This window comes from Amblyomma mixtum, chromosome 8 (genome assembly GCF_055824585.1).
Source record: "Amblyomma mixtum isolate Tamu chromosome 8, ASM5582458v1, whole genome shotgun sequence".
Lineage (NCBI taxonomy): Eukaryota > Metazoa > Arthropoda > Arachnida > Ixodida > Ixodidae > Amblyomma > Amblyomma mixtum.
The window spans coordinates 40033333-40053691 of record NC_143019.1 but is presented as its reverse complement, the minus strand read 5'-3'; the positions used below and the strand labels follow the sequence as shown (position 1 = coordinate 40053691).

At 49.3% G+C, this 20359-nt stretch overlaps 1 protein-coding gene across 1 annotated transcript; it reads left to right on the top strand.

Moving 5' to 3' along the window:
* The first annotated feature begins 1857 nt into the window (after positions 1–1857).
* Positions 1858–15462, top strand: LOC149332166 (long-chain-fatty-acid--CoA ligase 4-like). The gene is made up of 3 exons (XM_089557111.1): positions 1858–2082; positions 10968–11873; positions 13784–15462. Exons 2-3 carry the CDS (start codon positions 11157–11159, stop codon positions 15197–15199), a joined length of 2133 nt encoding a protein of 710 aa, XP_089413237.1. The 5' UTR covers positions 1858–2082; positions 10968–11156; the 3' UTR covers positions 15200–15462.
* Positions 15463–20359: the final 4897 nt, after the last annotated feature.

Here is a 20359-nt window from a genome sequence, read left to right as displayed (position 1 = left end):
TTGTTCTAGTGAAGTCTTACAGTATGTGATAGAATTTCGTTCATCAACAGTTTGTCGCTCAAAAATGCTTTTGCCCAGAATTGCTGGGTATGATTACATCACAACATTGCCAGTTAGATATAATTTTTCCCCATTCATTAATTAATCATCTCTGCCCTTTGCTTCCCTCACGCTGGCTGCATGCGATAACAGCGAAGATCACAGGTGTGCTTGGCCAACCGCTTCGCCAATGATGTTTGCACTTCTGCGAATGAATTGCAAAAGCGAGACGCCTACCGTAGGCAAATAGAAATGAACCCGGTGCTATTGTTGCGTTCTCTCTTTCAGTGCTTCTAAGGCGCTTATCGGTCGTCGGTTCTGCTGCCGCCTGCTGCTATTTTTGTTTCAAGGAAGCTGCGCGTGAAGAGTAAGAGAATAAGATGCGGTGACAAGTTCTTGAGTATTTACATGGCGACGTTGCAGTCGCGGTAATGCGTACGTTAGCAGTACGTAGTTACACAAGCATAAACATATGAAGAGCAATTAGACGCAACTCGTACGTGTGCCGCTACTAGTGTTTACGAAAATTCGTAAAACTACACGTTATTTTAACCCTACGGTGCGCATGCAAATATATTCATGCATACATTGGTAAATCGCTTCAAACATATGTGGGTCGCCGCATATATTTCCAGTAAGGAACACAGCAAAAACAGGCCCCAGGACAACAATCTTTGTTGGAGCAGTTAATTTGCCGTACTCCTAAGAACCAGCACAGGGAATACAACGGGCAGAATAAGAAAACGAAGCCGCTAGAGCTTTCACCTTTTATAAAGAAACGACGACGACCCCGGTTACACGGTGTTATAAATGACACGTTGCCAAGACAAAGAGCGGAAAAAAGAGAAAACGCTGCTCTTGATACCAAATCACTGAACGAACATGATGAGGACATGAAAGCAACCAGCGCGAAAGTAACCAGTTCTCTACGCTAGTTCTTCAAAGTTTTGCCTAAAGAGCTACAGGTGTAACGGAGAGAAGAATATAGAAGGCTACGGAGAAGTTGCCAGGCCTGTGTACAGTCCTTCACTTTTGTTTTCCTTTCCTATCAGTCCTTTCGTGCGCATCGTACCAGAAAGAGATTGTGTCTTCTTGGAACAGCGAATATTATCGTTTGTGGAAGGCTGCATGACATAGCTTAATTACGGGAACGTAGGGTATTTTCGTTAGGGCCACCACTGTCACCAGACTTGTTCGCATGCGGTTTTTATCTGCGGGGAAATTTAAAGTAGGATATAGGGTGTGGTAACGCTATACAGCAGAATATATAGCTCTACCATTGTAGTATAGATGTCGTATAGTATAGTCGGAGTAACGTACTTTATTGCAGCGGTACTGTAGGAATAGCGTAGTCTCATATAAAAATGTAGGAAGGTTTTATGGTTTATGGGGGTTTAACTTCCCAAATCGACTCAGGCTATAAGGGACGCCGTAGTGAAGGGCTCCGGAAATTTCAACCACCTGGGGTTCTTTAACGTGCGCTGACATCGCACAGTACACGGGCCTCTAGAATTTCCCCTTCATCAGTATTTGACGGCCGCGGCCGGGATCGAACCCGCGTCCTTCGTGTCAGCAGCCGAGTGCTATAACCACTGAGCCATCTGGGCGGCAGTATGTAGAAAGGGCAAGATAACGTGTCCCTATGTAAGGCCGTCATGGCTTTGGCGATATTACATAAAACAATGGAGGGGACAGATTTGTGCACATGTTTGCCAACTTGGCAAGCACGACGAACGCGTTCGACGATAAGCATCTGCTCGTTTCGGAAGTCCCAGCGTCCATTCGATATCGCTGTCGTGCCGTCAGTTTGCGAGCTGCCATCGTGGTAAGGGCACCGGTCACTCTTGTTCAGGCCCGCGCCGAGATTGCGTGTTGTGGTAGCAACGCGAATTGGTCTTGGGAGTCTGCAGGCGTTCTCTGCAGTTGGACGCGAGCTGCTGGCCGGGTCTTTCCTTAACGAGGAACACAGGGCAAGAGCTTCCGGCCTTCTTAAGAACGTGCGGGAAACTTCAGCTTGAGCGGCGCGCGACACGGAGCCCTTGAGTGAGTATTCCATTACTCCTTTCCCCGTTGTATATGTATGCTATGACGTTGGCAGAACTAGTAATGAGAACTCGGCAGGGAAGTGAGAGGCATTCCTGAGAAGCCTGAGGAGATGGAATGCGCCAGTAGACAACGTCGCTAGCGTGATGTTCCCTGAATGAAGAGACGCATAGTAGTAGCAAGGCTACTTTTCAAATTCTTGGATGGCACTGGCGTTCTGGGTCAATGGTAGGTGTTATATTTTGATTGGACTTTGAGTCATGGGCGGGCCAACTGCCAACATGTTCATGTGTAAAGTTAACCTCATCTGCTCTTTAACTCTATCGCGAGCACTACTCTAGGATATGCCCTTGTTCTGTCCGAAGAGCAGTCACGTACGCCGGATGTTCCACCTGACACTTTCGACAGTTCTTTAAAATAGCCTTTTGGGGTTAGAAGAGCCCTTTCTTTGGCATAGCATTGTCAGCGGTGCAATGCATCAGAGTGCAACTAAAACGCGCTATTAGCATGCTGGTTAACTACTACTATTGAGTAGTTAACTTTTTAACTATTACCGTTAGGCTCCTTAATTATTGAGAGGCATATACCCCATCGCAAGTAATATCTATATGAGTCTTTGGAATTTCGAAAACGTGATTACCGTCAGCGCTGCAGCCGAACAAATTCTGGCTGCCTCGCGCCAAAACACATACCCTTTAGAGAAGCTGGCAGGCAAAGCAACCTCTCCAGTGCACGTAACTCGTCGAAATAGCCAAAATTTGTTGGGCCACAGCGCCGAGAGTAACCGCGTTTTCAAAATTATAAAAACTGATATGGATATTACTTACGGTGGGCTACATGCGTCTTAGCAATTAACCTAACAGTAATAGTTAGAGGTCAACGATTCAGTGTTTGTTAATCAGCCTGCTAGTTAGCACGTCTTAGCTGTATTCTGACGTGCTACACCGCTCACAAAGCATTGCCGGAAAAGTCAGCTTGTAACTCAGAAAGCCGATTTTTTAAAAAATGGAACACCGATATAGGAGTTGTGTGTGTGAGTGTCCACTGAGATGTGAGACAGAGATATTGCGCGATTTCCTTTCCCGAAAGCCAATTTTCAAGTTTCGATTTTCGGTATTATTACGATAGGCTACACGCCTCTTAGCAATTAAGGAGCCTAACAGTAGTAGTTCGAAAGTGAACTATTCAATATTAGTTCACCATCATGCTGTACTTGGTAGGCGTTAGCTGCATTCTGAAGTAATACACCGCTGACAATGCTATGCCGTTTACCATCGGGCTGCGACGGCGACTGTCTCGGCTTCTATTTTTATGTTCCGTGCAGCGTAAGCGTCAAAGTGTTTGCCAGCAACGAACGCAAGTTGATGGTGAAGCGTACGTGACATGCGGAGGTCGCGGGTTCGGATCCTGCTGGAGGCATGAGGTTAGCTGAAATAAGCTAACCTCAAAAAATGAAATAAGCTGAAAATGAAATAAGCGGCGAATTTTCTCTCATCAGCAAAAACCCCTAAAAAAAAAGCAACATTCCCCTATGTCTGCGTTGGCCCAAGAGGTCGTTGTCTACGCTGTAAACTTGTTGAATTCGGCGGCAGTTCAGACGCTTTTATGCAAAAAGTAGATTATGCTAACCTACCATTCCACCTTTTCTATTTATTAGGGATACGAGTAATTTACATGGGAAGCATGCATGTAGCAATTGTCGTTCGTGAAATTATAGGCAGTTGTGAAGCTTTTGATAACCAGCACAGAAAACTCAAAGAGCAATAACAACGAGACGAAACAGACGAAGGCGCAGGACTTTCAAGTTTCATTTTCGAAAGAAGGCAATAATATTTCCATACGGTTTCATTGGGGGCAAGCGGCCAAGATCACTAGGCGTTAAAAGAGCTAAACTTTTTCATACGAAATCATGGAAATGAGAGATACCAGAGCTACCAAAAGCGACCAGCCCGAATCAATCCAAAGAGCAGAGGCATAGGCCGGGTAAGCACTGCATAAGTCACTGATATCATAAGGAAACGGTACCAAAGTTGTGGGAAGCCACAACAGAACACTGAGTAATTTGACTCTAGAGCGAAAGAGGAAAAAGACCAGGCGTAATATGCGTTATGGTTAAAATGGAATGCTCCAGAACAGGCTCGTAGCCGGGGGGGTTTCGATGTCAGAACACCCCCCGAAATTTTCTGAGCGCTGCATTCTCCCCTTCCGGGTACCGCCCCCCCCCCTCGCCCCTTCTATCAACAACGCATCGATATATTAAAATGTAAAAGCGAAAATAAGAAGAGCGCCGGTGTGTTGACAAAAATATTTCTTGTTCTAATAGGAAGGGAAGTTATCACACAAACTAGTCACTCCTCTTCGCCATCGCACTACGTATGACATCCCTTTTAACTGTAGGCACAATAGGCAGTAATGGTGACCAGAGAAAATAAACCAAGGGATGTGGCGAGCACACAGAAACAGTGCAAAAATCAGGAATTGCGTGACAGACGATGTAGTTATTCTGGTTGAAGAGGAAACTGAAGGGAAGTATTTGCATTGATCTGTTATCCCTACTATCTAGGCGGCTTCGACTACATTGCGTGTCATCCTGTTTTTGCTTTTCGCTATTATATCAGCACTTTCGCAGTCAGGCGAACACCCGCGTGATTTCGAACTTCGCGGCAATCTCGGCCACGTATGCTTAGATGCCTGCAACCCTGTTTGGGTATACTCTGATCGTATACTCTTTCAACCTCTCATGTATGCATCAGCCTGTGTGACCGATATAACTCCTGCCGCGTGACAGAGGGCAAAAACAGATCACTGCAGTATGAGGTAAACTACATTCAGACTAAATGAGTTTATTCAGTACACGGAACAAATGACTGCCGGTGCTGGATGGCGCGAATGCTTGCTTCCTATTCCGGTTCGTTGACCCGCCTTTCGTAGATAAGGAACAGATGACGGGATTTATGGTGCAAGGGCATCTGTGGACAAAGAGCGCCATGGCACAAGGTTTCTTTTCTTCTACTCGAGGTGAGGTGGGGTTAGGAACCCTTTTCCCAAGTATTTCACCCTAAAGAAGCCGAGCACCAGACCAGGGGAAAGCTTGTACCCATTGTATCACCGGTGGGTACCCGACGGCAGTGGGGATCGAACCCGCACCTCCCGCGTGCAAGACGGGTGCTCAGACTACTAGGGTACCGCTGCGGTAATAAGGAACAGGCGTTTCGTGACATTGAGAACGAATTCCTAAACTTTAAAACTCTAAAAACTTCCTTTTTTTGCCAATTATTTTTTCACGTCGTGTGAAATTCGATATATATACAGGCCACAACTGCCCCTCTCTTTTGGCGCAACAGGTGCTGTACGAGGCTATTGCTTTTTTTAGGCGAAACCCTTTAATGTCTTATCGTTGTCGACAGAAGGTTGTCAGCAGAAGGATGTCAGCAGAGGTGTCACGCTTTTTCTAGTCAGACCAGAAAAAGAAATCTTTGTGCACGATGGGATTCGAGCCACCATCCTTCCGTTCCGCAGCCGAGCGTGCTAATGGCTACGCTACTTCCTGCCAACGAATATGTATTTTTTTTTTCTTTATTAGCCAACGAATATGTATAGTACTCCTTGTCTAGGACGCTGAGAGTGTTTGCAGAAAGGCGCCGAATCAGGCTGATGCCTCCCAAACACCCTCCAGTGTTTCCAGCATTTAAGATTCACAAACAATTGTGTACTTAATTAACATCTTAACACACATCAGTGACACAAGCAGCAACACCGCGCAACACCGGCTTCCGCCTCACCGCACTTTAGGTCAATAAAATCCCCCCTGAATTTTTTTCAGTATTGCTTCCACAACATAGGCGATAAGCTCATGAAAGTAGCCAGCTTTGTTTAATCGCACTGTCTGGTCATGTAAACTTGTGTCTATCTGGTTTACACATTATTTCGTGAGAGCGTTTCAGAAAATCGTCTGAACTATATTTGGTTTTACCAACTTCCAATGAGCCGAATAAAACGAAAGAAATGGATTATTGTCTCCAGAAACCCTGATTACACGTGGAACACAGTTTCAAGAACCTCAGTAAAGAATCGTTCAGCCATTAATGGGTTCAAACTAAGGGCGTCATGCGCTGTGAGACAATAGCTAAGGCTTTTGAAACTTCCAATTAGAAATCTTCAACAAAACTAACAATTCTGACTACACACCTTCCTTAAACATAGCTGCTTTGTCAGGTCTAGACAAGTACAGGTCACTTAATAATATATCTATTCATGATCCGATTCAAATGCCTTGCTTTTGTAGAAACAAATTATTTAATGTAGCAAAAGTTCACTTTATGTACTCTACTAAAATTTCTGAAAAGCCTCCATTAGGAATATTATTCGCATTTTAAAAGCAACCGGACCGTTATCCTCTACTCAGTCGTTTATGCGTCTCGATAAATTATCTTGTGGAATGGAGCAGTAGTGTGAATCCTTTGCACTAACTGAAAAACCTAAGATTCATTTTCAACTTTGTTCTACAGCAAATCAAGAACTTTCAATAATTTTTACAAAAATAGCGCCATGCACAGTTGAAACTCGTAGCTAATCATCTGGAAATTTTCACCACACACGGATTAGACAGCCGAATTTGTGTGTATTTGCCGCGAAGACCTCTTCTGAGATGATATCGTATCAAAGACCACTTCTCCTTTTTTCTTCTCATTGTCCTAGTGACTTCAACTTTTGAACAACCTTGTGTGTTTCGTCGTCTTGTTCCGGTCGTCTTCGTTCGAAAACAATTCCAAGTTCAGTGCCTCTGTGTGTTTCGTCGTCTTGTTCTAGTCTGTTGTGTTTTCTGCGCTGGTTCTTCCAAGTACGGCATACCACAGAAGTATCGTCATGAAGCTGTGCAACTCCCCGTGCCATATTGTCTCTCGCTGATTTTCGAGGTTTCATGTCTGCTTCAGTATGCTGTTTCTACGGGTCTGACCAGCAGCTTGAGAAGCAGCGAAAGGTATTGCCTAACTGCTCACCTACAGTAAAGTTAGGCTCTTAACTCTTAACCTGGCCTCTCCATGGTTTACGTTGATTTGGCGTAGGGCGATTAGCAGACAGGGCGGCAGACAATGGACGGACGATGCACGGAGAAGCAGAGGGACTGGACTTTATAAAAGCACCTAGAAATTACGGAAGTAGATACACGCTAAAAGATACAGAAGCTTCACTCAGATGCCGAAGCTGGCAGCACGTATTACTCAGTTACCGACGCTGACACTAAGCTAAGGGCCCAGAGGCTGAGGGCCCACATTATTCGCATGTGTCATTTTTACTAGTCGTGTGATTAAAATTTATTTATTCATTTATACACTTATTGATTGATTGATTGGTTGATTGACACAATGAGTAACAAGCCACCGCAGTAGTTCAATGGTTGTGGTCCTCGGTTGATGAACCTGAAAACGCGGATTCGATCCCGGCCGTGGTGGTCACATTTCGATAGAGGCGAAATGCTAGAGGCCCATGTACTGCGTGATGTCGGTGCACGTTAAAAAACCACAGGCGGTTTAAATTATCCGGAGCCCTCCACTGCAGCGTCCCTCGTAACATGAGTCGCTTTGGGACGTTAAACTCCCATAATACAACTAAACCAACAACAAGTAACACATCTTTACCTCACTGCTCGCTCTTCACGGCTTCTCGAAAGCCGGGAAGGCCAGGACGAAGCCTGACCAAGAACCGCATAACACCACGAATCACACCAACCCACGCGTTAACTAGGCCCTAAATTTTAAATTTTTAGAAGCAAGCGGCGGCGCTGAGAAATAGATTAACACTGTGTCTCGCTCCCCTTGTCTTCTCGATAGCGCTCGAACCTCCTCAAACCTCGCCAAGGTTGCCAGCTGAGAGGTTGAGGGGGAGGTGGGAGGTCGACCACAGTGTCCTACACCTAGCTTTCCGTCTTAGGAAAAACTTGAGATAACGCGCGCAGATAACCTTGCACACAACGTCTCGCAGATAGCTCATATCCGTGTTCTGGGGTCAGCAAGATTCTGCGTGTTCACTCCTGTGACATCACCACCACGATGAACGATACATATCAGACAGTTCAAACCTTACGAAAACTTGTCGGTCAAGCTCTCATACTTCATCTTCTTTCAACCTGAGATTCCCATTCTTGCAACATTTGAACAGTCCTAGTGCGAAAAGGAACACGTCTGCTGAGTGGATATACGCCCTGTCGCTTTTTTCGTTACAGATATCTATAACAAACTCTCGATTGTACGAACCATGTTAGTGGCGTGACAGGGTGCACCTCGTCGTCCGGTGCACTCGCCTGTACTAACAATGGCTCCTATCTTGTTTGCAGATAGAGTGCCGTTACGATAACTGATGACGCGAATTGCAAGCTCCGGGTTCAGAGTGCTGCTGCCTCCGCACAATTTCGCCACCATGAAATATAATCGCAGCTCCGCGGGTACTGTAACGTTGGAGTGCATCGCGCAGTGACATATTTGTGTCCTCACGCATACTGGAGTCGTTGAAGCCGCGACGTCAGGGAGTCGGCCCGCGCATTCCAGGGTATCAAGTGTGTAGAGAAGTTGGCCCATCGACAGCTAGAGCCTACGCCTGGTGGTATTCAGCCCACAGGCGCGATCGGAAAACTGTAGGGTGTGAGATAATGCTAAGACCCGAGACGAGACTCTTAAGACCGCTTTGAGCGTTAGTACGCCGTCATCTTCCCTCTTTCTTTTTCCCACTCAGTCCCTTGGCTAGCTCTTCTTTTATGGTCTCCTTAGTTTTTCAGTCAACGGAACGTCAATCAATCAATCAATCAATCAATCAATCAATCAATCAATCAATCAATCAATCAATCAATCAATCAATCAATCAATCAATCAATCAATCAATCAATCAATCAATCAATCAATCAATCAATCAATCAATCAATCAATCAATCAATCAATCAATCAATCAATCAATCAATCAATCAATCAATCAATAAATAAATAAATAAATAAATAAATAAATAAATAAATCAATTGTAAGTGAACGCAACTGTTGCCCACTTCATTCTTATTAGCTTGCTAATTTCGCTCCGCTCTTTATTACTTGGCCTATATATATTAAAATTTTCATTTACTATAGTGATTTATCCGGAGACACATGGATTTAAAAAAAGTGCGTATTTTCCTTCTGCATGGGAACAGTTTAGCAGGTGTGGTTATACATGCTTCAATTATCCGATCGTTCTACCGATATAGGAAATCTGATACAATTTATTTTTGCTTAAGACAAGAGCAGTACCCGTTGTCAGTTGTGATGAAAGGAAAAAACTGCTGTATTTTTTTTTTCATCAGAAAATCCACTTTTGTTACTGGCCAGACAGGCAAAGGTTCTGCCTGGGACACCCACGGATGTGTGAGGAGGGCATTGACTTCCTGGTCATTTTCACACACTTACGCGTAACTCGCTATAGGGTCCGTATAGTAAAATGCTAAACAACGCGTGAATGTTCAATATTTTCGGAAATGTGTAGATTTCACATCCTATAGCCTTTCGTTCTGCCCAAAGCATGCCAAGAAATCGTCTCACAGTTCGCACATTGATATGAGTACTGAGATGGCTCAGGGTTGAGTCTTGGAGCTTGGCTACAAAACCACTGTAGTACATTTGCATTTGCTTTTACTTGCCTTTTAAACTTTGTTATTGGCATTTTCAAGTTACAGCTCTTCGCACGCTAATAAAAACAAGTAAGCTGCACCTGTTAAAGCGCGCAGCGGCACCTTATTTTATTGAAGTTTTTGATATTTGAGAAAAACGTAAATCCTTTCTTAGCCGGTTGCTAGAAACATTGCTTCAATTGGCGATACTTGGATTAAGTATAAGATAAGCTGTTAACTTGGGCTCGCGCTATATACTTGCAGAGGAAAATAGCCCAAACCAATGATATGAAAAAACAATAAACAGCGGCCTTTCTGCTGTTACCTTCGGTTCGTCGTAAAGGAGCTGCAAAGAAAAAAAAATTATTTAATTTTTTTTAGACATCACATCAGCATGCCTCACCGCCCAAAAGTAGAACGTGGTATCTGCGGACGAGCGAGGACTAAATAAAGGACACACCTTATCCAAAGAGAGGTCTTGGTTTTGGAGATTTCGCATATTCAGTGATCGAGGGCAGCTTCATGACGTCAAACAGGAATACCATTTGGAAAAGCAGAAAAACAGTTTCAGTTTGTCAGAGTCAAAATTTGTGCAGCAATCGAGAACGGCAGCATGAAGTCAAATAGGAAATCCGTTAGCGTCACTGATATCGTGTGTAAAGTTTTGTGACTTATGCCGCAGACGGTCGACCCGCAGCCGTGGTGTGTGCAACCACAAAGCCTTTCGACCCGGTTGAGTTTCAGGTCAAACTAAGAGAGCGTGCGGAGTGTTTGCAGACACTGAGAAATATGTATTGCTTGCAGCTTCGAGAGTTTCAATACGCTCAGCTTCATATGCAGCGCAACGTCATCGCTTTCAGCGGTCACGTGATTAACGCTTTGTAGGAGGAGGTGGAGAAGGAAAGGTAGGGATGTTAACCCGAATAATAAACCGGTTTGCTACCCTGCACTGGAGGAAAGGGATGAGGGGGTACAAATATGAAGGAGACAAGGGAGTAGCAGTAAAATGAAGTCGCTAGGTGCCGCCTCCACCATAGAGCACATTGCTCAATGACGTCACGCTTAGCTTTGTACTCACAGGGATTCGAACGAAAGGGATTGTTAGCAAGAGCACGAAATGGTCAAAAATTCTATCGTAACGTCCTCAGCCATTACATCCAACAGTCAGCAATGACATTGGTATTGCTTTAATTAAAGTAACTAACAGTGTCGTTTCCAGACTTCTAATCTTCTTTACGTCGTTTTTTCCTTTTACAGGGCCTGAGAATCCTGCCTTCTTGAGTGGTTAATTTCCTGACGAAGCATCTTTCCAGTTGTCTCAAGAGCAATAAACGAAGGACCGCCTGTTCCTCGTGGCAACTGGACATCGCCACTGTATTTCTTCGCTCTGTTCTGTCTTTTCCCGTTCATAAGCCTAAGCCCTTGCTTCTCACGGATAAAAAAAACATGCATCCACTGGCAATTCAGATCATCTTTGCCCCCATGAAAGTCCTGGTGGTCATCTACGACGTCATCACACTACCAATCTACGCCGTCTTCCAGAAGCCTTGGCTTTACTGGAAACGAAAGCGCGCTTGTTTCGCCAAGCCTCTCATCGAGGGTGACCCCTCTTCCGCCTACCGTAGTTTGAGGAGCACCGAATACCCCAACTTTAAGGGCTGCCAGACCCTGGACGACGTGGCCAGGGCAGCGGTTCGCCTTCATGCCAAGCGTCTCGCCCTCGGAACTCGACCATTGCTGGGATGCACTGAAGAGAAGCAGCCCAACGGCAAGATCTTCAAGAAACTCATCTTAGGTGACTACGAGTGGATCACGTACGAAGAGGTGGACCGCAGGATCGACGTCACTGCCCGCGGCCTGTTGGCCATAGGCGCGAGGCCTCGGGAACACTTGGCCATCTTCGCCGAGACGCGGGCCGAATGGTTTGTGACGGCGCAGGCCTGCTTACGCATCAACATCCCTTTGGTGACCTTGTATGCCACGATGAGCAACGACGCCGTAGTTAGCGCCATCAACCAGACGGAGGTGACGCACCTGGTCACCTCTGCGGACCTGCTTCCGAAAGTGCGGAGTCTTCTGGACAAGATGCCGTCGCTGACTCACGTTGTGTACATGGAGAGCGCCTATTCGAAGCTACCAGTGCCGTTGGCTAAAGGTCCAGAGGTAAGTACTGTGAAAGGAATGAAGAATTGACTCAAGTAGCACAGGTAACCAGCCCAGTATTGCAAATGAATGGCTTCACTATGTTCCTTTGTAGGACCAGGATTTGCCAATACGTTTACAGTATTGGGACAGTTAGGTGTGCTGCTGAAGCTAGGGAGGGGGGGGGGGTACGAGAGTTTAAGAAAGTTGTAACTGCCCACATTTTGCTGTTACGTCCTCACTCTAGTTGTAGAGAGTAGAGCACTGTATTTATTGCGTATTTTACGTTCCAAGGTTACTGCGGCATTGAGAGACGCTGCTGTTGGTGAGTCCTACGTCGTCCACCCCCCGAAGCAACCGGGTTTATGTGCTGCAAACTAGAGGGCAGTGGAGTAATTCTATCGACCTTGGTTGTTTAAAGCATAGTGAAATCTCAGTAACCGATGTTTCGAATTTTGCCGAAGTCAGTCCACGAACTGGTGTTCAGTAGACAGAGGAGGCGAACCATGGTCGCCATTGGAAGTGCGACACGTCTTGTGTATAAATCAAGCGAGTTTAACAATAAGGAACACTCTGGATATGTGGATCTTGGCGTGGTTTCTAGTTGATAAAATCAGCTGCGAGTGATGATCACTGTGCAGCAACTGGCTGAAAATGCAGACTGCGAGTGATGCAAGTTTTTGATTTTCATTGAAGCATATTGAGCATCGATGTTATCAATTTCTCGTAGTTGCGGGCATACAATGTTGTTTTAGAAAACGTTAAATTCTCAGGAAAGAGAGGCTTTCATTTGGGAACTGACAGTAAGATGAAGGCTTTGCGGATGGTCGCGTCACACTCTGAATTTTAACTACAAAACAATTCGCAGGGAAATCACCAAGAAAAGGAATAGCTTATTATAACGGCCGCTGGAGCCTCAGCAGCCAGGCTGTAAACAGTTGAAAAGACCAGAATTTTGGCCTTCTGATTACCATTCACGTGCCTGCTGATGTTAGTCACCACTAGTCACAGGTAGAGGTATGCCATAAGACGTGACTGCCTTTAAGCTGTTTAGCAGGACCCCTTGGATGCTGGCCTTGAAGTGAAGCTCCGTACGAATGAGTATGAGAGGTCATCTCATCTTCGAGAACTTTGGAACGTCGGCGGTGCGAAGCGAACCACAATGCATGGCCTGGAAGCAACCCTAGTAGGCTGTATTTTTTTGACAAAGGTTGTATATCAAGTAGCACACAGTAAAGCAGGCACCTACAGGTGCGGACGGAAGTAAATGACGCACGCTGCTGCCTTTCAACGCAATAATTACATTGCCTAAAATTGGCAGCTGTATGGTACATGCAGGCTGACAGTGATCGCTGGTGCAGTGTGTCATGAACGCACGGTGTTTCTTCATTTCTCTTAAGGCTTATGCAATAAACTTGCACCGGAGTTGACCCGGAACAAATGCGGTGCGCGGTAGTCACTGGTATAGAGGAGCCGTACGTGTACCAGAGTCGTTTATCGAAGGTAAGGGAAGAAATGATTGCACTTGGAACAGAACAGCATGCTCCGTTTGCTTGTGCCCGAACTTGTACATGGGCCTTACACAATGCGAACCAGCTACTTGATGGAAGAAAGACGGATTCGTTTGCCTATATCTCAGCTTCTATATATTCAGAATGTGAGAGGGCCATCCAAAGAAGTAGTACAGTCGAACCTCGTTATAACGAACCGGTTTTTAACGAAATAACGGATATAACGAAGGGATGACGATTTACCTTGACAGCTCCGTCATCACGGGCTATATCGAAATTACGGCTATAACGAAGTAATAACCGGGCTCCTTCAACTTCCTTATAACGAGGTTCACCTGTATATACAGCAGCAGTTCCAACCAAGGTGAACATCAGGTATATTTCTCTTCTCTCGACAAAGCTTCTGGCATTTCCTTGCAGGTCATCCCGTTCGGCGATCTCGAAAGGCGCGCAAAAGATTACCGGCTTCCCTTGGAAAGCTCGCCAACCCCGGACGACGTCGCCATTGTGATGTTCACGAGCGGCTCATCAGGACTGCCCAAGGGCGTCGTGCAAACACACCGGAGCCTCATATCCGTTATGTACAGCTTCGGCACCTTGTCGCTCAGCTTCAACATCTGGACTTGCGAAGATTCCCACATCGCCTACCTGCCCCTGGCGCACATGTTCGAACTCATGACCGAACTAATCATTTTCGGCGTCGGTGCTCGAATAGGCTACTCATCCCCACTGACATTCACCGACAAATCCACTGCTTTGGCCCCGGGCTGTCGAGGCGACGTGACTCTGGTCCAGCCAACCTACCTGGCCTGCGTACCGCTCGTAGCAGAGCGCCTTCGCAAGGGTATCTGTGATGCCGCTGCCTCTTCAGGACCCTTCTTCAAGGCTTTCTTCGACTACGCCGTGCGATACAAGAACTTCTGGCTAGACCTCGGCTTCGACACCCCTCTCCTCAACCGGCTAGTATTCAAGAAAATTTGTCTTCTCCTGGGAGGCAAGTTACAAATCATCGCATTCGGCTCGGCACCCCTGTCCAGACACACGCGCCGATTTATGCGAGCCTGCTTCTGCTGCTACGTCCCAGAAGGGTACGGCCTTACCGAGTCAGGAGGCGCGGGAACATTTATGGACGCCGATGACGTGAGCGAGGAGCGAGTGGGACCCCCGCTTCCGGGGGTTTATGTTCGGCTCGTCGACTGGCCAGAAGGCAACTACAGAACGTCGGACAAGCCAAACCCACGCGGCGAAATAGTCATTGGTGGTACGTGCGTGTCTCGGGGCTACTTCAAGAACGAGGAGCTGACGCGAGAGGCATTTCGGGAGGAAGGGGGCTTGCGCTGGACCTACACGGGAGACATTGGCGAGATCTTCCCCGACGGCACGCTCAAGATCATCGACCGCAAGAAGGACCTCGTCAAGCTGCAGCACGGTGAATACGTGTCGCTCGGTCGTGCTGAGACAGTGCTGAAGGCTTGTTCGCTCGTGGACAACGTGTTTGCTTACGGCAGCTCGTTGCACACGTACCTCGTGGCGGTAGTGGTACCGAACCGTGAGAAACTCCTCCAAATCGCTCGAGAATTGGGCAAAGAACAAACGAGTGCCACGATGAAAGAACTGTGCCAAGATGCCGAAGTGGCGAAGGTGGCCGAGGAGAGGATCCTGGCATACGCGAGAGATAGCGATTTGCAAAAGACTGAAGTGCCGCACAAGGTGAAGCTGAGTGCCGAGGAATGGCTGCCGGACACGGGACTGGTCACGGCAACCTTCAAGCTTTGCCGGAAGCCATTGCAGAGTTTCTATCAGCGCGACATCGCTGCTCTCTACGGATCGGGGTAAGATAGAAGAATGTGACCTATATGACTGAGCAACGCTTTTAGGCCAGGAAGTGTGTTTCACGTAGTGAAGCGTCCATTGGAACACTGTGTAGACGTGTAGAAGCATTTACAAGTTACAACGAATCGACCGTAAAAAACACCGGAAACAGTGTTTCGGTATCTGCACACACCTCGTGTTCGGATCTTAGACTCTTGTACATTGCTTTAGCGTTGCAAACATCTGAATAAAAAAGTGAATGTCTGTGGCGGTCGTATGACAAGACATGCAGCCTCCTGGAATGAACGTCTGACATATCCTTAGTGTATGTTGTGGGAATCCTGGCTTTCTGCCGTCGCCTTTGCTCGGCTAGCCGGCCTCCCGCGTTGTTTCTCCTCTTTCCCTTGCTCCCGCCTCAGGCGGTGGAGAGGCGGCTGGGTGACTAATCACTGTCATTTAGCCACAGCTCCGCCCCGGCTCCCCAAGGGCCTTTGCCATTGGCGCCTTTTGGCGGGAATCCGGGACCCGTTTTGGGCGGCCGCGCACTGCGCGACCGTCCGAGCGGGGCCCAGAGAGAGAGATCCCTCCGAGACAGCGTAAGGTGCGTACGTTACTGTTTGTCCGTGCCGGCCTTTGCCGTTCGGACCAGTGCTTACTCGAGCTCGCCCGCACGTGTCCTCTGACCTGCAGCGGCTCGAGCCTGTCCAGCGGGGTCCAGCGACCTCTGACAGGCGTACCTTGCGTTGAATGCCCACTCTCTCTCGCAACCGGCCCAACGGTCGACACGAGAGAGAGATCACAGCACTGCCGCGGGGACATTCTCCTGCAGCGGCGTGTTAGCGGCGCGCATTACTCTGGTCGCTTCGTGCGCGCAGCGGAGCCTTGCTCCTCGCGCGCCCCCGGGACGGGGTGACGATTGAGTGTGTGTGTACTGCTGAAGGACGACGTGAATAAACGTCTCCTTGGTGAACTTGGAGGCCTATTTCTTTGCGGCGAATCGCTCTCCTCCCAGCGGAGGTTGAGTGCGCCGCATCGGTGTCCCAGTGGTGTGTGGTGACGGCTGATCGGGGCCCTTGGCTCGCGGGAAGCTCGAACCCGCGGTGGGTGGTGGCCTGTGTCCACGTAGAAACCCACAACTGGCGCCCAACGTGCTAAGTCATTGGCGCTTACGCCTTTGATGGCACATTAGCCGAGCAGGTCGCCTTGACGATCACGCTTGCGCACCATGTCTAACACCCCCAGCGGGGCACTCGGCAGCTACATGTCGGCTCCCTACGGAGTTGTAGCGTCGTTTGATCCGCTGGCTGCTGTTCCTTCGAATAGCTAGACACCGTGGTTGGCCGCGGCCCCCATTGGGGTTTACGGTGACACAACCCAAAATGTTGACCACGTGGCTCCCATTGGAGCTGTATCGGAAGCACCCTGCGGTGCATCCGCTGGTCACATGCCTCAGCTGTGCACGTTTTCCGCCCAGTGCGAAATCAGTTCGTGTCACGCTGCCGCAACCGGCAGTTTCGAACAGCAGCAGCCGTGCCCCGCGAGCAGTCAATTCTGCTCTGGGAACGGCGAGGCGCTGGCCGGTTCCCTGTGGAAACCGCGCCGCTCATCGAACCAGGAGCCTTGCCTCCCTCGTTCGTGCAGCCCGCCCAAGCCTCCACTGAGGCAGGGGTGCAGTCGCTGAGGCCGGGGCTCCATTGAGCCAGATGCGGAGAAACTTCGAGCCATACTCGAATTTCCCGCGCCCAAGGACGTACAGTTGAGCCCACTTATAACGAACTTGATCGTCACGCGGCATTTGTTCGTTGTATCCAAAGTTCGTAGTAAGTGGACCACCTATAATACGGGCAAAAAGGGCAAGCGAGACGAAAGTTAACTTTATTTTTGAAAAAAGTCAGTGATGCATGTCTGCTTCTTTAAAGCTGATCGCATCATTGCGGTTTCTAATTTTTCCAGCGCGGTAATATGTTCATTGCCAAGGCCTCTGCTGCACACGAGTTCCTTAAGCGACGCGATGTAACCGACCGCGGTTGAAGCGTTCACAGCAACCGGCGGTTGAGCAGCATCCTCGTCATCGTCCTCGTCGGTCTCCGGGCAGTCAGGAAGGGCTCGCACTTCACGCACAATAGCTTCGTCAGTGCATGGCTCCGCAATGTTGACGTCGTCATCAGCAGAAGCGAAATCGTCCCAGGCAACGTCAGGTCCGGTCAGCTGCGTGTCAACGACGCGTTGCCACAAGTCCTCGTGCGACCGGCCTTCCGGTGGGTCATCTATGGCGTCCTCAGTGCCTGGGCCCATAAAACCCGCCTTGCGGAAGCAATTTGCTATGCACTCCGCGGTGAGTTCCATCCACGCCGCTTTCAACATCTCCACGGCGGCAAGCGAGCTGATGCGAACTGGCATGGCAGCATCAATCGCGATCAACAAGCGTTGGATGACGCGCCGCCGGTAGCACACCTTGAACGCATGAATGGTGTCCATATCCAGCGGCTGAATTTTGCAGGTTGCATTGGGAAGCAAGAAGAGCACTGTCACCGCACTCAAGGAAGGCCGCACATGGTGCGCCGCACAGTTATCCAGCACGAGCAGGCCCTTCCTGTTTTTTCGTGCCATGTCGCGGTAGAACTCGACAAGCTACTCGGCAAATAAGTCACGACTCATCCAGGCTTTTGGATTGTTCCTGTAGCGTACGGGCACGTAGCTTCCAAAGAATCGCGGCTTATGTGACTTGCCGATGACAAAAGGCAGCCGCCGGTCACTGCCGTCCATGCCACTGCCGCGTCGTGTCAGGGGAACACAAAGTGCGCGAAATTCGCCTGCCGCGGGTTCGCAGTCGAGCGAAACCGCGCCAAACACCGCCGGCTCGGTCAACTACGGGGGCCCGACAGCTTCGCGTTCGCTCTAACCGAGTGTTGAGGCCACAACAGTTCGTTCTATGTGAGACACTGTGCCATTGCCTCAATATATATTTTGACGGTAGCACCGCCTTCGTTCGTACTAAGCGAGCGTTCGTTATATCTGCGGCTGTTATAAGTGGGCTCGACTGTACGCGGCCTGCGCCGTTGTGTGGGAATGGCCACCTTTTATCGTCCTGTGCCCGCGTGCAGGCACCCTTGACCTAGCTCTTGGGAAAGACTGCCGCGTGGCGATGGGAGCCCGAGCAAGAGCGATCCTTTCGCCTCCTGTCTAATGCCATTGTCGAGACAGCGCAGCTCAGGCTACCCGACCTGACCAGACAGTTCGTAGTCCAGACTGACGCGAGCGATCTGGGTTTAGGAGCAGTTCTCCTACAGGAATTCGATGGCGTGCTGCAACCGCTGGCCTTTGCCAGCCGCCCCTTGCTGCCCTCGGAGAGGAATTATTCCGTGACCGAGAAGGAGTGCCTCGCCATCGTGTTTGCACTGCGTAAATTTGACGTCTACCTTGATGGAACGCAATTCGTGGTGCAGACAGACCACAGTGCGCTCAGTTGGCTGATGCGGCTCCGCGAGCCTGCGGGTCGGCTGGCGCGCTGGGCTCTCCTGATACAGCATTACGACTTTTCCGTGCAGTATCGAAAGGGGAGCACGAACGTGGTAGCTGACGCGCTATCCCGTGCCCCACTCGCCAGCGGCGCCTTGACGCCTGTAAGCGGAGGGGGCGAAACAGCGGACGAGCCGCCGGGCGGCAAGGAGGGGGAGCCCGCAAACGGGTTAACCCATTCCGCTAACCAGGCAAGCAGCGCTTCGCAAAGCGGTCGAGAGGCAAAGCTCTTCGTGAGCGCCTCGGAAGTGCCGACGCGAACGGAAATTTTGGCTGCAAACCTGAGTGGGGACGAGACCAGGCTCCCCTCTGGGATGACTGGAATCGTTTTCAGCCCTAAAGAGCTACTGAAAGCCCAGCAAAATGACCCGTTTTGTCGCGAGGTGAGCGACGGTCTCAGGGAGACGGAGCGCCGTGACGCTACTTGTATTGTAGCGGGCGCAGGGGGGCAGAAGCCAGCGTGTGTCGCGGCGAACCCCGGGGATTCATATTTGCTGGACCATGACGGGCTCGTGCTGAAATACATAGCCACCGATGACGAGTCCATCGACCCGTTCAAGGTGGTTATCCCCAAACGTCTAAGAGGCGCACTTTTGCGATTCTCTAATGACGAGCCACTGGCCGGTCATCTGAGTGGCTCCAAAGTTTTTGCAAAACTGAGTCATTCGGTGACGTGGCCCGGCATGAAGCGTGACATTTTCCGCTATTGCCGTTCCTGCCATGTCTGTCAAGCGGTGAAGTCACGGGGCGGCAAGCCGCCTGGAATGATGAAACCGATTGACAGTGTGCGTCCGTGGCAGATGGCCACCTGCGATTTGATGGGGCCTTTCCCCAGGAGCAAGCAGGGGTTCATAGACCTGAAGGCCTACGCGTCACGGTCTGACGAGCTTGCGCCGGTACCCATTGGTATCAAAGGCAAGCGCAAAGGCACAACTGGTGCTGCGGAACGCAAGCGTACGGAGCACCGGTACAATCTGAGGCGACGGTCACCGGTGTGATTGATGCCGGACGGCGGACTTTTCCGCAACCGAAGGCACGCAGCCTCAGCTAGCTGGCGAGCTTTCTCGTCAGGCCCTACCCAGGCGAAGCACGGTGTGTGTTTTTTTTGTTGTTTTGGCAGCAGGATCAGTTCCAGCCTTGTGTGTTTATCAGTTTATTTATTTGTTTTGTTTTAATCAGTTTTTAGCCTCTTTCGCTTCCTGCTTCTAACATCTGTTTTTGTTCTAACGTACCGAGATGTACATAGGCAAACTTCAGCCCGCTCGTGCTTGCTCTTATCTTCAAGAAGAAAACGATGGGTGTCGTTTGTACAGCGCGCCTTTTCTCATTTCCGGCCCGACTGTGGGTGGTTGGCTCGTTAAGCAGCCATGTGTCGCGGTGCGAGTTTTGTGCGGCCCGTATGGACGGGAAGTTGGCGGGGCGTTTGGGGCGATGGGTTGCGATGGGGGGCGGAAAGTGCACCCTTTGACCCTCGCCGCGGCGCCTCTGGACGCTTCTGATGGGGGGGTCGTTGTCGCCGACCAGCGTCCGCGCACGTGCCGGTGTATGCGTGTTTGTGGCTATGGCTGTGTGCGCGCGTAACCATGAGCCAAGGCGACGCCTGTGAGTTGTGCCGTTGTGTCCTTCTGCGTGAGCGCGAGGATGAGAAGGACCCCTCGCTGTGGA

Coding starts and splice junctions, on each gene's coding strand:
- LOC149332166 (XM_089557111.1), top strand. CDS start 11,157: ATGCATCCACTGGCAATTCAGATCATCTTTGCCCCCATGAAAGTCCTG. Junction 11,874..13,783: donor CGTTGGCTAAAGGTCCAGAG/GTAAGTACTGTG, acceptor ATTTCCTTGCAG/GTCATCCCGTTCGGCGATCT.